General features: G+C 56.1%; 1 protein-coding gene across 1 annotated transcript; it reads left to right on the top strand.

Moving 5' to 3' along the window:
- Window positions 1-2,517: 2,517 nt before the first annotated feature.
- Window positions 2,518-15,049, top strand: CACNG8 (calcium voltage-gated channel auxiliary subunit gamma 8). Its single transcript, XM_047101014.1, has 4 exons — window positions 2,518-2,791; window positions 10,846-10,929; window positions 11,961-12,101; window positions 14,286-15,049. The coding sequence occupies exons 1-4, from the start codon at window positions 2,614-2,616 to the stop codon at window positions 15,047-15,049; spliced, it is 1,167 nt and encodes a 388-aa protein (XP_046956970.1). The 5' UTR covers window positions 2,518-2,613.
- The last annotated feature ends 285 nt before the right edge of the window (window positions 15,050-15,334 follow it).

The raw sequence follows: 15,334 nt of genomic DNA on the forward strand, positions 1-15,334 counted from the left end.
AAACCAAACAGATTGCCCCTCAAATCGACAGAATGAAAAGATCTTCAAATCTTTTTTTGATGGGAGAATTTCCCTCACTTACCCCGTTTCCATCCCCTGCTGATCCTGGGTTGTGGGGGGCCCAGCTGGGGGAGGGGTACACTTCGGGGTCATGGGATCACTCCGGGGGGGAAGCAGAGATTTGCTAGGACAGTTGAGGTGGTGGTGCTGGTGGTGAGGGGCACAGATGGGGGAGAAGGAGCCAGTAGATAAGAGGAAACTCGGCATCCATCTGGAGAGGAAGGAGGGGGCCAGAACCAAGGACAGGGGCTGGGGGCCATGAGTGTCCAGTGGGCTGATGGAGGGGACGGTAGGGGCTTCGTGTGGGCAGCTGAGTGGAGGTGGGGGAGGGAACACTCGTGTGGGGCACTAGGCCCAGTTGCCATGGAGACACCCCCCATAGACAACCTTTTTCAGTAGCCCCTCCTAAGAGCAGACCCAGGCGGGGCCAGCTGATGGGGGTGGAAAAGGCCAAGGTCACCCTGATGCTAGGACCCAGGGTTTCTTCTGTTTTCTCCTGTTGGCTCCCAGGCTCTTAACTGTAACTGGGGGTTTGGGGAAGAAGTCTAGGAAACAGTGAGTGGTGGAAGGGGGTTAGGGTCGCTTGCCTGGAAGGGAGGGCTGGGGGTATGGTGGTGGGCATGCTGTGCCTGGGGGGGAATGAACAGACATGGGGGTTGCAGAGTGGACAGTTATGTGTAACTAAAAGAGAGTTGTAGCCTCGTGGATGAAATTTTTCTAAGGGGTACTGACTATGCGGGGGGCGGGTGGTCCATGTAAATTTGGAAGAAAGTAGAGCTATCTATACAGCATGTCCCTGCACAGGTGAAAGGGTGTGTGTGTGGGGGGGGGGGTGTCCCAAGAAGGGAAGTTGGTGAGGACTCATCTAGGGAATTTTCCTGAGTAGATGAGATGTTGGTGGAGGAAGGGGATTCTTGATGATGTGAGAGAAGTCAGGGAAGGGGGAAGAGGTTCCTGTAAGTGAGGAGAGTAGGAGGTCCAAGTGAATTGGGGAGATGTAGAGTTGGGGGGGGTTCATTGGTGTGATAAAGATAACCGGCAGCAAGGGGTATAGTCAGGGGATTTTCAGGCAGTGGGAGATGGTGGAAGGGGCAGAGGAGTGGGGTGGGGGGAGAAGCTGGGCAGAGGGGGCAGGGAGTTCCCTGGACAGCAGTGGGAGCTCAGGCCAAACACTGAGCCATTCCTGAATGGAGAGGGACTGGGGGTCTGGGGGGAGAATTCCTGAGTACTCCTCCGTGGAGCCCATGGAGGAAATTTTTCTTAATGGAGGAGGAGAAAGTGATGGCACTGATGAGTTTGCCTAAGTTGTAGAGACAGTAGGGGCCAGACTCAAAGACTTCTTTAAGCAAAAGGAGTGTGTGTGTGTGTGGGGGGGAGGTGTCGGTCCGGTGCGAGGTGTTGACTGCCCACGAGAATCCCCCCAGGGGACCTTTTAAAAACTAGATGCTCAGGGCCACACCCCAGACCAGTGAAATGGGGATTGCTCAGGTGGGGTTCAGGTGGGGCACCGGTATCCTGGTGTCTAAGATCCTTTGGTGATTTCCAGGTGCGACTGAGGGATCGGGGTTGAGAAGCTTGGTCCAGAGACGCAGGGGTCTGAGTGGGGAAGCGGGTTCCCATGCAGGAGAGACTGCGGGGGGCGAGGGTGGCAGTGGTGGTCATCCTGTGGTTCTCAGTTGTGCAAACAGCGAGGGTTAGTTGGGAAGAGGTTGGGTTTTTGTTTGTTTGTTTGTTTGTTTTTTTAGCTGAGAGATGGAGAGGTTTATTTTTCTTGAGTAGAGGACGCAGTAGGTGAGGAGGTGAAACTTTCAGGGGACTTGGGGAGCCGGGCAGCACTGCACGAGACAAGGATGGTGATGTGGGTCTTGTAGGACATGAGGGAGAAAGGGGAGAGGGGTTCCTCTGGAGGGGGGAGCCCAGGGGCTAAAGTGCGGGGTGGCTTGGCCTCTGAGGAAGGTGAGGACGGGGGAAGGGGTGTGGGGGGGGGGTTGGAGCGGGAGGGCCCGGGAGGATGTACAGTGGCAGGAACTGTGGTGGGGGTGGGGGCGACTTCTCCCAGTGGGATTAAGTGGGAAGACTGCCCCGGGAGGAGGGAGACTTTTTCAGAGAAAAGGGAGGCAGTGGGAACCACGGTGGCAGGAGTTTCTCCGGCCCCCGGGAAATAGTGGGGGGTGCTCTGTGGGGTGGGGGCGGCGGTGGGGGAGGTACCGTGCCTCTCCACTAATCCCGTATCTGCTCCCCGCCCCCCCCCCCCCCAGCCGGCGACCATGGCCGCCCTCTGACCCCCTCCCCGGCGCGCGCCTCCTCCTCGCCGCCCCCCCCCCCAGTCCAGCCCGGCCGGCCCCGGGCCCCCACTTCTGCCTGCGCTGTGCCCCCCACCCAGCCGCCGGCACGGCCCCGCCCCCGCTGCCCCGGTGGTGGCCCACGGCCCCCCGGCTGCCCGTGGTCAAACTGGAGTCGCTGAAGCGCTGGAACGAGGAGAGGGGCCTGTGGTGCGAGAAGGGGGTGCAGGTGGTGCTGACCACGGTGGGCGCCTTCGCGGCCTTCGGCCTCATGACCATCGCCATCAGCACCGACTACTGGCTGTACACGCGCGCGTTCATCTGCAACACCACCAACCTCACGGCCGGCGACGACGCGCCGGCCCACCGCGGGGGCAGCGGCTCCTCGGAGAAGAAGGACCCCGGCGGCCTCACCCACTCGGGGCTCTGGAGGATATGCTGCCTGGAAGGTAGGGTATGTGGGGGGGGGGCCGCCTCGCGCCCCTCCTCCCCTCCTCCGGACCTCTCCCCTGCGCGGTGGGCGCCCGCGCGCCCGCCCTCCCTGCTGGGATCCCGGCCTGCATCCCCCCCCACACACCCTCCTGCCCCTTCCCGTCCCTCCCTCTGCCTCCTTCCTCCGCTGCGCCCTCTGCAATTCCTCCTCGCTTGCCCCCCACCCGGTGTGTGGAGCCTCCGTCCCTCTCCTGGGCAGTCTCACCTCCTCCCCCCACCCCCCACCATCCTCCCCGTGCCCCTGCGCCTCTCTCCACACCCCCACCGCCTTGCCCCTTCTTCCTCCGCTGTCCCCCAGGCGTCACGGTGGGTGGGTCGTGCCCCATCAGGTCAGAGCTCCTGACCCTCGGCTCCCCCCACCTCCTGCAGACTCCGGCCCTGCCTGCCTCTCGCCCTTAGGGTTTCCGCCAACCTCCCATCCTGGCCCGCGGCCTCCTCTGTTCTCCACACTGCTCTGTTTCATGCCCACTCCGCCACACCCGCTTCCTCTTCCTCCTCCTCCCAGGCCCCATTTCTGGACCCTAAGGCCACTGCGTCCTCCAGTCTCCATCTCTGCTGTGTCTTTGGGTCCTGCTCTGCGTGCTCTGGGCCCTCTGCCTCCCACTCAGCTTTGCAGAACACAGAGGCGCTGGGGGTGGGGGCTGGGTAGGCAGGAGACCTGGGGTCCCGGCCCACCATGCCCCACCAGCCCACTATGCCCCACCGTGTGTCTGTCCCCTGTGATCGCTGTCTGTTCACCCCCCTGAGCCTCACAGCTCTCCTTCTGCGTGAGCGAGGAGTGCAGCGCAATGGTCCGTCGTTTAATTCTGCGAGGCAGGTGCACCCTCCCGTTGGGGGATGAGGGGACTGAGGCTCAGAGAGGTTAAGCCACTTGCCCAAGGTCGCCCAGCTGTGATGGGGGACAGAACCAAGAGAACTCAGGTCTAAGGGAAGTGATGTGCAGATAAGCTTTGTCTGGTGTGCCAAGCATTTAAAACTGAAACCCAAATCTGAATCAGTTGCCAACGTTTAAAAATAGGGAGACTTCACGTTGGAAATCTGATTTCCAGCTTTGTTTGAACCAGTGGACGTTGTGCAGCCTCGTTGTGCGGGGGCCACGGTGGGCCAGCCCAAGCGGCACGCGCTCCTTCAGACCAGGTGTGCCGTCCATGTCCTTTCACTGGTCTGACCAAGCACCAGGCACCAGCCACATGTGGAAGTTGGCATCCTGAAACCCTAGGACAGTGTATGGCATATAGTAAAACTACCATTCATTCATTCATTCATTCGCTCATCCGTCCAACGACCAATGTTTATTGACTTTATACTATGTGCCAGGCACTGTTCTTGATTCTGGGGCTACAGCAGTGGAAAACAAAAGATCCCTGGATTTGTATGTGTTATGTTCCAGAACGACAGGCAAATAATCAGAAAGATAAGTAAGCAAAAGTTTTAGGGTATTAGATGGCACTCAGTGCTAAGGGGGACAGAGGCGGGGATGGAATGTGTTAGGACACTTACGGGAAGTTGCAGGTGAGGAGACTAGGTCGGGCTTCGCCGAGCAGGTGACCCCGGAGTGGAGGTCTAAAGGAAGTGAGAGATAGAGCCGCGTGGCTCTCCGGAGGAAAGATACAGCCAGTGCAAAGGCCCTGAGGTGGGAGCCTGTGTGTGTGGTCACCGGCAGAGTGAGTGAAGGGGACGTGATGGGGCAATTGAAGAGACAACAGACCCTGTCTCCCGAGTTCTAGGTCCTGGGACCAGGGTTCCTGAGCAGAGGAGAAACAAGAACTGACTTACACTGAGAGACGAAAGGCGCACAGGCAGGCAAGAGGGGGAACGGGAGGGGGTTTTTCTGGAGGGGGAGCCGTGGAGTTGAAGAAGTGATTTGAATTCAGAGCGTGTCCCAAAGCTAAAGCGGTGGCACGGTGGCTGTAGGATGTGAGAGAGAGAGAGAGAGAGAGAGAGAGAGAGAGAGAGAGGAGTCTCTAAAACGGCATCTCCCAACCTCAGCACTGTTGACACTTTGGTGTGGATCGCTCCGTGTTGTGGGGGCCGTCCTGCTTAGCGGCACCCTGGCCTCCACATTCTCCATGCCAGGAGCAGTCCCCAAGTCGTGACAACCCAAATTGTCAACTGTCTCTGGTCTAGGAATAAATTCACCCCTAGTTGAGAGTCACTGCTCCCAAGGCTGTGGGAGACTGAGAACGGGGAGGGATGCGGGGGGTGGGGGTGGGGGGGGACACCCAAAGGGTGGAACAGCGGGGGTTTTGTTTCGTTTATTTTATCGTCTCTGATCTAATTTATTGTGAGGAGCAATATCATGAGCTGTGTTGGCCACGCTAAATTTAGGATGCCTACTAGAGCCATCACCTGGGACAGGGGCAAGCATAGAAAAGTGCCATACAGTCAGCATTTTAGGGTCTGTGGACCCTCCGGTCCCTGTGACAGCCACTCGCGAGTGAAGGAGCGAGACCACGTTCCAGTTAAACTCGTGCACGGACACCGGCTTCTGAATTTTCATATCTTTCTCACGTGCCACGAGATAGCCTCCTCTGATATATGTATTTTTTTTCAATCGCTCAGAAAGCATAAAACCCATTGTTTCACTGGCTTTGGCAGGCTGGGTTTGACCCTTAGGTTGTGGTTTGCTGACCCCTGGTCTAGGTTGTTAGTGATATGGCTGAGGAGGCCAGAGTTCAGGGGACAGTCTGGGCGGGAGATATAAATGGGAGGGGGTCATTGCATATGGATGGATGAGGTCACCTAGAGAATGAGGAGGGAAACAAACCAATTAGCTGAGGGCTGCAGCCTGAGCTAGCCCACTGTTAACAGAGATGAGAGCACCTGCGAAGGAGCCCAGGAAGCAGGGGCCGTGGAGGTTTGGGGAAGATGAGGTAAGCGGGTGTCCTGGAAACCAAAGCAAGTGTCCAAGTGTCTTAAGGAGGGTGTAGACGAAGGCTGGCTTTATTACTGTAACTCTCATTTATTGGTCGCTGAAATCCCACGATAAGCCTGTTTCATACGGACTCCTGTTATCTCCACCTTCTAGAAATGGCAGCTAAGGCTCAGAGAAAGCCGAGTGGCTTTCCCAAGGTCACACGACCAGTATGCACTAGAGTCTGGATTTGAACCCAGGTCTGGTTTATCTCCTAGGAGAACAGAACAACGCATCCATCAGCCTCCAGCCCATCGGGGACCTGGGAATGTAGAAAGCGAACCCCCTGAGCCATTGCCTCCTGAAGGCACCGTCTTCCCCGGCGACTTGGGGTCTCATTCCCGTGTCCCTGTGAGTCTCCCCGACAGATGCGGTAGATGGAGTGACCAAGGATTGCAGACTTTAGGACCAGGCTCATTGTGTTTACCTCCTGTCTGCCATGCACGGCAAGGTGACCCAGGGCCAGATATTTAACCTCTCTGTTCCTCCTTTCCATCATCTGTGAAATGGGGATTGGAACAGTCTCCCTCCCCCAACCCATAGGGATTTCAGAGGGATTCAGTGAGCTACCATTGTAAAGCACTTAAAAGGCCGGCAGGCACAGAGTAAGGGCTAGATTATGTCATTTCATTTTGTTGTAGTTCTTCTTCTAATTATTATTCAGGATTCAGGTGACTGCCCTGAGGCCCCCCTTCCCCTTCCTTGATGACCCAGAAGCCCCAGCCTCTGATCCAGCACTACCCAACAGAAATGCATATATGACTTAAATTTTTCCAGGAGCTACATTCAACCAAGGAAAAGGGAGAAGGGTCAATGAATATAATTTAAAAAATAGAAATTATAAATTTATAATAAATCAATATAAAGGTTAATAATATGTTTTATTTAAGCGAGCATAGCCAAAATATTATCACTTTAATATGTAAGCAATATAAAGTATTATTGATGGAATATTATGCTTTTTTTTAATACTAAGTCTGAAATTTGGTGCGTATTTTATGTTCACACCTCACCTCAGTTGCCACGTTTCTGGTGCCCAAAAGCCACCTGTCAGGACTCAATGGACCCACAGCTCCATTTATTGGAGCAGGTTATCTGAAGCCCCTGTGTTCAGCACTTTTCACGCCTTATCTCACCGAATTCTGCTAATTGTGCCAAGGGGGGAAGGTATTATTACCATTCGAGTTTGTCAGAGGAGGACGCTGATGGCCAGAAAGGGAAGTGAGTCAGCCACATGGCCACCCAACATGTGAGGGTCAGAGCAGGCTGGAGCCCACATCCCCACACGTCCTCACTGCAGCACCCAGCCCTTTTACACCCACCCCACCCAGGTCTGTGCTAGGCAGACTCTGGGGGGACCCAGGGACACATCACTGCCATCCCTGCACATGAAACCTCCTGGCTCAGCCCCGTCAGGTCAGATGATACACAGAGGCATGCTGCACAGCCCCCTGTATTCTGCACTCAACTCTGTATTTCACTGAACACTTTTCAAACCCTATGAGGTCATATCATTGTCCTCATTTTCCATAGGAGGAGGCTGAGACTCAGGGGCATTCAAGTGCCCAAAAGCCACACAGCTGGGAAGTGGCCGCCCAGGGAATGTGAGTCCAGAGTCCGTGCTCCTGGCCACCACAGTCACCATGCTCCCCTGCCTTAAATACGTCTGCCCCTGAAGTTCAGCTGCACTTAATCTCCTCCCCATGATTTACCATCTACATGGGACCGAGCAACTTCTTCCACTCTGTGCCTCAGTTTTCTCATCTGTAAAGTGGGGATATCGTTACTGTCCAGTAGCCCTGGGACCAGTCATAATTATCGCGTGCGTCAATACCTGTCAGATGCTTGGACAGGTGCCTGGTGTGTGGTTAGCCCTCAGTAACTACTAGTTATCATTACTGCTGTCATCACGAATCTGTTGAGAGGGTCTATGATTAATTAATTAATTATGATTCATGTTTTGAGAGAAGTGATGTGATCCCATTCAAGAAAAGGAGAGAACTTGAACCCACAGTCTTACCTACCACACCATAATGCATGGGCTGATGGATAAGACTTGCGCTTGAGAGGTATATAATCAATCAATCATTCATTCCTTTTTTATTTTAAAAAAATTTGTTTTTAACATTTATTTATTTTTGAGACAGAGAGAGACAGAGCATGAATGGGGGAGGGTCAGAGAGAGGGAGACACAGAATCCGAAACAGGCTCCAGGCTCTGAGCAGTCAGCACAGAGCCCGACGCGGGGCTCGAACTCACGGAGCGCGAGATCATGACCTGAGGTGAAGTTGGCCGCTTAACCAACTGAGCCACCCAGGCACCCCGTCATTCCTTTTTTAAAAAAAATTGTGGTAAAATATAAGATAACAAAACATAACAATATATATAATCAATCAATTATTGATGTAATATCAATATTGATAAGACTTATCAATATTGATAAGACTTGCGCTTGAGAGGTATATAATCAATCAATCATTCATTCCTTTTTAAAAAAAATTGTGGTAAAATATAACATAACAAAACATAACATTAAACAGTAGCATCATAACTGTTTTCAGGCGTAGAGTACAGTTAGTGTTAAGTACGCTCACATGGCTGTGCACCCATTCTCCAGAACTCTTTCCATCTTGCAAAATGAAACCGTTCCCATTAAAGAACTCCCCATCCCCCCTCCCCCAGCCCCCGGAACCCACCATCCTACCTTCTGTCTCTATGAATCTGACTCCTCTAGGGACCTCATATAAATTGAATCGTACAAATATTTGTATTTTTATGACTGGTTTGTCTCACTCAGCGTAATGTCCTCAAGGTCCATCCATGTGGCAACACATGTCAGAATTCCCTTACTTTTTAAGGCTGAATGATATTCCATTATACGTAGAGATCACATTCTGTTTATCCATTCATTTGTCAGTGGACACTTGGGTTGTTTTTGGCTGTTGTGAATATGGGTGTGAACGTATTTCTTAGAGACCCTGCCTTCTAATTCTCTTGAGTCTACACCCAGAAGTGGAATTGCTGGGTCATATAGTGATATCGTTTTTCACCTTTTGAGGAATCTCCATACTCTTTTCTGTAGCAACTGCAACATCTTACACCCCCACCAACAGTGCACAAGGATTCCAATTTCTCATCCTCACCAACGCTTATTTTCTGTTTTACTTTTTTTTTGTTTTAAATAGTAACCATCCTAAGGAGTATGATGTGGTATCTCATTGTGGTTTTGATTTGCATTCCCCTAATGATGAGTGATGTGGAGCCTCTTTTCAAGTGCTTGGGCCCATTCAATCATTCTTTCATAAAAACATTTATTAAGCACCTACTAAGTGCTAGGCATTGTTGTAGATGCTCGGGATACAGTAGTGAACAGCCCATAGCCTATATTCCAGTAGGGCAAACTGCTGTGTGTTTTAATTCTGCTTCCACCCCTCCCCCCATCAGCTGTGAATTGATGAATCCTTTCTGTGTCTCTGCTTCCTCATCTGGACAATGGGTATATCGACTGATATCAACTGAGCACTTAATTATGTTCTATGCAAAGTGCTAAATCTCTTTACCTGGATTCAATCCTCACAACAACCCCATGACATAGGTCCTATCATCCCCTCTTTATAGGTGAAAGGGTTGAAGCCAATTGGCCTCAGTAATACCAACAAGGTCACAGAATAAGGACACGACGGCGTCGGGTTTCATTATCAAGCAGCGTGGCTCCAATTCCCAACGTTTGGCCACTGCCCAGCACCAATAACATTATCTATTTCATAGGACTCTCGGGAGCTCCGGATGAGTTAATCCACCTAGGAAGCATTTAGCAAGTGTTAGCGATTAGTGGAATTACTCACTGCCTTATATTCCTTCTTCTCAATCCTTTCCTTTATCTCCATTCCCTGCCATCTTCTGCCTCCAGCCTTCCCTTCTGCTATCCTTATATTCATTCATAATTTCATTCATTCATTCAACACCCATTTCTTGAGGCCTCCTTTGTGCCAGGCAATGCTAGGGACACACGAGGAATCAGACCCCATGCTTTCCCCCTGCAGAAACTCCCAGTTTGCTGAGGAAGGAGCTCATAAATGAACCCTATGCATGCCAAAAAAAAAAGGGGGGGGAGGGGGAGGGGTACCGCAGGGCGCTGTTCCCGGAGGAACTCCGCTCTCCTGGAGGGGGAGACTGACCCAACTTTGGTAGGAGGCGGGCGCGCTCACAGGGAGAGCTTCCTCAAACAGGTACCCTGTGAGCCTCCCACTTGCAGGGTAAGTTTTTCATCAGTGAAGAATGTGAACGGAATCCACAGCATGGGCAAAGGCCTGGAGGTTGCAAGGAGCCTGGAGAATCGAGGAAACTAAGTGTATTTATATTTATACTTACATATCAATCTCCAGCTGTGTGCTAGAGGTAGTAGAATAGGAACCGTCCCCAAAGTGAGAGGGAAGACGGGTCCCCAAAGGGTGTGAGGATGAGGAGTCTGGGATGGAAGAAGGGGGTAAGACTGCATGACGTCTAGAGGCATACCTCCTCGAATGCCTCTACTTGCTCCAGCCGCTCCAACTTCCCAAGGATTCCAGGTAAGAGGCTCGGAATCCCTTTCTCTAGAGGCAGAACAGAAGAGACTACAACTCCCATGATCCACTGGGGCTGAGCGTTCACAATTGGATTTAAGACTCCATGGAGCCTCATGGGAAATGTAGTCCTCGCCTTCTGTGCCCTCCTTGGTTTTCTCACGCATTTTCAGACCCGTCGAGTTCAGAGTTGCAGAGCGCCTTGACATTGCCGAAACCAGCACCTTCTTTCTTAGGGGTAGGCAGAAGGCCAGAGAGGTTGAGTGTCCTAGCTCGGGTTACAGGGCAAGGGTCCTTGTGGCCTTTTAGCGAGTGTTGCGTGGGTTTTTCTTTCTTTTTCTTTTTTGGTGGGAAAACCGAGGCCAGAGAGGTTTAAAGTTTGTCCCAGACGCTGACAGGCCCAGGAGCCAGGATGTCCTGTCTCTCAATAGGCCCAGAAGGAAGAAGGGATTTGGGGAAGAGGGGGTCGTCTCTCACAGGGGAGTTCCCCCAACTCTTAAGTACACCCCCCACCATCACCCCCATCCCCCTCCAGGGTTGAAAAGAGGTGTCTGCGTGAAGATCAACCATTTCCCGGAGGACACGGACTACGACCATGACAGCGCGGAGTATCTGCTCCGTACGTGGGGGTCTGGGTCAGAGTGGGGGCGCTGCTGGGACGGGGAGGGGCGCCTAGAGAGCGGAGAGGGGGCTGGGGAGCGGCACTTAGATCGACACGCGGAGATGAACTTGTCAGCCAATCCAAATCCAGATGCTGAGATCCTCTGGCTCCCTATTGGCTCAGTGATCCCTCTCCCGCCCCCTCCTCTCACCTCGAGGCGGGCTGATGGATCCTGGGAGGGGATTGGCCGCCTTGCTGCTCGGCGCCCTTGGCAACACTGCTCTGTGACTGGCTGTCGGTGTCTGGGCTGGGATTGGCCAGTGCGCCCTGGGCCGTGAGGCAATCTGCGGCGCGGACTGGCCACTCTCTCGAGCAGGCTGGGGAAGCCGGTGATGCGATTGGTAGCTACGCCGAGAACGCGGCAAATCCTGAATTATGATTGGCTGCGGCCTCAGCCAGCTCAGAAATCGCAAAATCCGTTTGCTGGGGTTTGGAGGGTGGGTGGGAAAGACTGCAGAGAGAAAGACAGACAGACAGACAGACACACACAAGCGGAGACCGGAGCAATAGATGGAGCCAAGCAGAAGCATGGGGGTGACACAGAAGAGGAGGAAAGGAGGGGAACCCAAAGAGGGACATGAAGCCAGGCAGAAAGGGAGGGGTGGTGGATAAGATATTAAGAGATTTGATAGATCTGGAGAAAGGAAAGAAATACGCAGAGAAGGAGGGCAAAGAGAGAAAGAGAGAGGGGTCACAGAGAAGTTCAGAGAGAGGGAGAGTGATACTGAGAAAGGAAAAAGAAAAATAAACACGCCAGGAGAGAGAAAAATAGCCCGAGGAAGAAAAGGACGAAGAAAAAGGCGGGAGAAATAGAGAAATTTTAAAGGGGAGAGAGAATGAAACAAAAAACGAAATAATCAGAACACAGGCAGAGAGAGAATGGGAGGATTCCAGCGAGAGAAGCGGAGACGAAAACTGGTGAGGGGAGCAAAGGGCCGCATCTGACTCCCTGGCTCCCCACCCTCTCTCTCCCCTCCTTTCCCTCGCAGGAGTCGTCCGGGCCTCCAGCATCTTTCCCATCCTCAGCGCCATCCTGCTGCTGCTCGGGGGCGTGTGCGTGGCGGCCTCCCGGGTCTACAAATCCAAGAGGAACATCATTCTGGGCGCAGGGATCCTGTTCGTGGCAGCAGGTGAGAGGCAGAGGGAGGGGGCGGCCGGCTGGGGCGGCCCACCTGCGCGCGCGCACACGTGTGCGCGTGTGTGCGGGCGCGCGTGTGTGTGTGTGCCGGCGCGTTTGCAAAGCCACCCTGCCCCAGGCGCCTGTGGGGGCCTAGAGCCTTCCTAGGCTCTTCCTAAGCTCCATCGCCACCCGCTGGGCAAGGTAGGTGTCGCCTTAGCGCTGTCTTCGGGATGGGGGGGAGGGGAACAACCCAGCACTGACAGGTGTCTAGCGCGTAATCGGGATTGCCGGGAGTTTAGGTTCCAAAACCCGCGCGGTTATGGAGACGGAAGGGGCGGGGCTTGGTGAAGGGGGTGGGGCCTTGAGACGGTCGGGATCTTGGGGGTTGGTGGGTGGGGCTGGCATCCGAGGACTGGGAGGGACCGGGAGAAAGTAATTTGGCTGCAGATAGAGGGGGAGGAACCTGCTTTAGGGGGCGGGGCCTCGTGGACCTTGGTGGATCCAAGAAGAGGCTGGTGCTGGAAAACCATCCGGACCAACTTGGAGTGAGGCTCCCCACGCTCCTCTCCCTCCTCCCTCCCCCGCTTTTCTACATGAAATGAGTAGTGCTCGGAAATTCCAGGGGGCAGAATTCGGAGAAGGGGAAGGATTTAGCATAAAGAGCAGGGTGTGCTTTGGCGGTGGGTCAAGATCTGCTTTTGAGCCAGAAGACTAGAAAGGCGGGGGCCAGGCGTAAGAGGGGACCCGCAGGGGGCGGGGTTTGACAAGTTGGAGGCGGGCTTAGGGTAGACGGGTGGGTGGGTGTGTGTGAACGTGCTCTAGTAAAGGCGAATTTTAGACCAGCAGGGGGAGGTCCTAGCCTAGATAACCAGTCTGGGTTAATACCATGAAGAGTTTGCATCAGCAAGGTACCGGGCCTAGAGAATCAGGCAGAAGTACCTCATTAACAGAGTTTAAAGGAGCATAGGGCCCAAGAGAAAACCCAGCTTTATAACGTTAAGGGTAGAGTTAGACCAGCCAGGGTAGGGCCTGTAAACACAGGCTGGGATCACCTCATCACGGGCAGGGTTTAGACCAGACTGAGCAGGGCCTGGGCTAGCTGGGAGTTCGGCCCTCTAGGGGTGGGCCCTAGATCAACTCGGGAGGAGTTTAGACGGTTTGTGACAGGACTCCGGCCAGCCAGGGCCTGAACCGCCTAGGGCCGTGGGGCTGGGGCGTGGTCCAGACTAGGCTGTTTTGGGGCAGGGCCTGGGTTAGCTGGGGCAGGCGGAAGTTTAGAGGACCTGGGACGGGGCAGGGACTATTCGGGGTGGGGCCTACACCTCCAGGGGATGGGACTTAGACCAACAGGGGCGGGGCCTACACCGCCCTGGGGTGGGACTTAGGTCCGCCTGGGCGGGGTCTGCACCTCTTGGTTGGAGTGTAGGACACCTGGGATAGGGCGAGGACTATCTAGGGCGGGGCCTATGCCACCTGGGGGTGGAGCTTAGACCAGCGCGGGGCGGAGCCTGGGCCAGCTTGGGAGGAGTTCAGGGCACCTGGGACGGGACAGGAACCGTCCAGTGCGGGATAGGGAGCATTTGGGGAGGGGGCCTACACCACCGGGGCGTGGGTCTTAGACCAATGCGGGGTGGAACATGGGCTAGCCGGGGAGGAATTTAGAAACCTGGGACAGGACATGGACCGTCCGGGTCAGGACAGGGAGCATTTGGGGCAGGGCTTACGCCGCCTGGGGGTGGAGCTTAGGCCAGAAGGGGCGGGGCCTGAGCCAGCTGGGTTGGAATTCCGGGAACCTGGGGCGGGGCTGGGACTGGTGGGTAAGGATAGGGAGCACTTGAGGCGGGGCCTGGGCCAGGTGGGGAGGAGTTTACAGCACTTGGGACTGGAAGGGGCCGTCTGGGGCGTGACAGGGGGCACTTGGGGCGGGGCCTATACCTCCAGGGGGTGGAGCTTAGACCAGACGATTTCCGGGGCCTGGGCAGCTCAGGAGGAGTTCAGGGCACCTGGGACGGGACAGGGAGCACTTAGAGCGGAGCCTACACCGTCCGGGGGTGGAGCTTAGACCAGCCGGGGCGGGGCCCGGGGCAGCCCTGGATGAGTTCAGGGCACCTGGGGCCGGGCTGGGACGGGCGGGGCGGGGCGGGGGCGGGGCCGGGGGTGGCCTCCAGGCTCCCGTCTGACCGTCCCCGCCCAGGCCTGAGCAACATCATCGGCGTGATCGTGTACATCTCGGCCAACGCGGGCGAGCCGGGTCCGAAGCGGGACGAGGAGAAGAAGAACCACTACTCGTACGGCTGGTCCTTCTACTTCGGCGGGCTGTCGTTCATCCTGGCCGAGGTGATCGGCGTGCTGGCCGTCAACATCTACATCGAGCGCAGCCGCGAGGCGCACTGCCAGTCTCGCTCGGACCTGCTCAAGGCCGGCGGGGGCGCGGGCGGCAGTGGCGGGAGCGGCCCCTCGGCCATCCTCCGTCTGCCCAGTTACCGCTTCCGCTACCGCCGCCGCTCCCGCTCTAGCTCCCGCTCCAGCGAGCCGTCGCCGTCGCGGGACGCGTCTCCCGGCGGCGCCGGGGGCCCGGGCTTCGCCTCCACGGACATCTCCATGTACACTCTCAGCCGCGACCCGTCCAAGGGCAGCGTGGCCGCGGGGCTGGCGGGGGCCGGCGGCGGCGGCGGCGGTGGCGGAGCCGGCGGGGCGTACGGCGGCGCGGCGGCGGGCGCGGGCGGCGGCGGCGGGGCGGGCGCCGAGCGGGACCGCGGGGGGGCGCCCGGCTTCCTCACGCTGCACAATGCCTTCCCCAAGGAGGCGGGCGGCGGGGTCACGGTCACGGTCACCGGGCCGCCCGCCGCGCCCGCGCCCGCCCCGCCTGCGCCCGCGGCGCCAGCCCCCGGGACCCTGGCCAAGGAGGCCGCCGCCTCCAACACCAACACGCTCAACAGGAAAACCACGCCGGTGTAGGGGCGCGCCGGGGGGCGCCGAGGGGGCGTGTCCGGGGCGCGTGCGCGGGCGCGCGTGCAACGAGGCTGCCGGGGTGGGGCGGGGGCGCCCCCCCTCCCCGCGAGCGCGCTGGAGAACTGCGTGGCCCTCCCCGCGCCCCGCCTTCCGATCGGGGACCCTGAGGGAGGGAGCCGTCGGGAGGGGGCGTCGTGTTTTATTTATTTACTTTTTTTTGTGGGTTGGGGCGGGGGGAGGGCTGTGGAGTTTTTTTGCAGTTTTGAGATGTTTTCTTTTTAATGTTTTGCT

Source organism: Lynx rufus, unplaced genomic scaffold (genome assembly GCF_022079265.1).
Source record: "Lynx rufus isolate CCGP_SWC_20201006 ecotype Redwood Valley unplaced genomic scaffold, mLynRuf1.p SCAF_54, whole genome shotgun sequence".
Classification (NCBI taxonomy): Eukaryota; Metazoa; Chordata; class Mammalia; order Carnivora; family Felidae; genus Lynx; species Lynx rufus.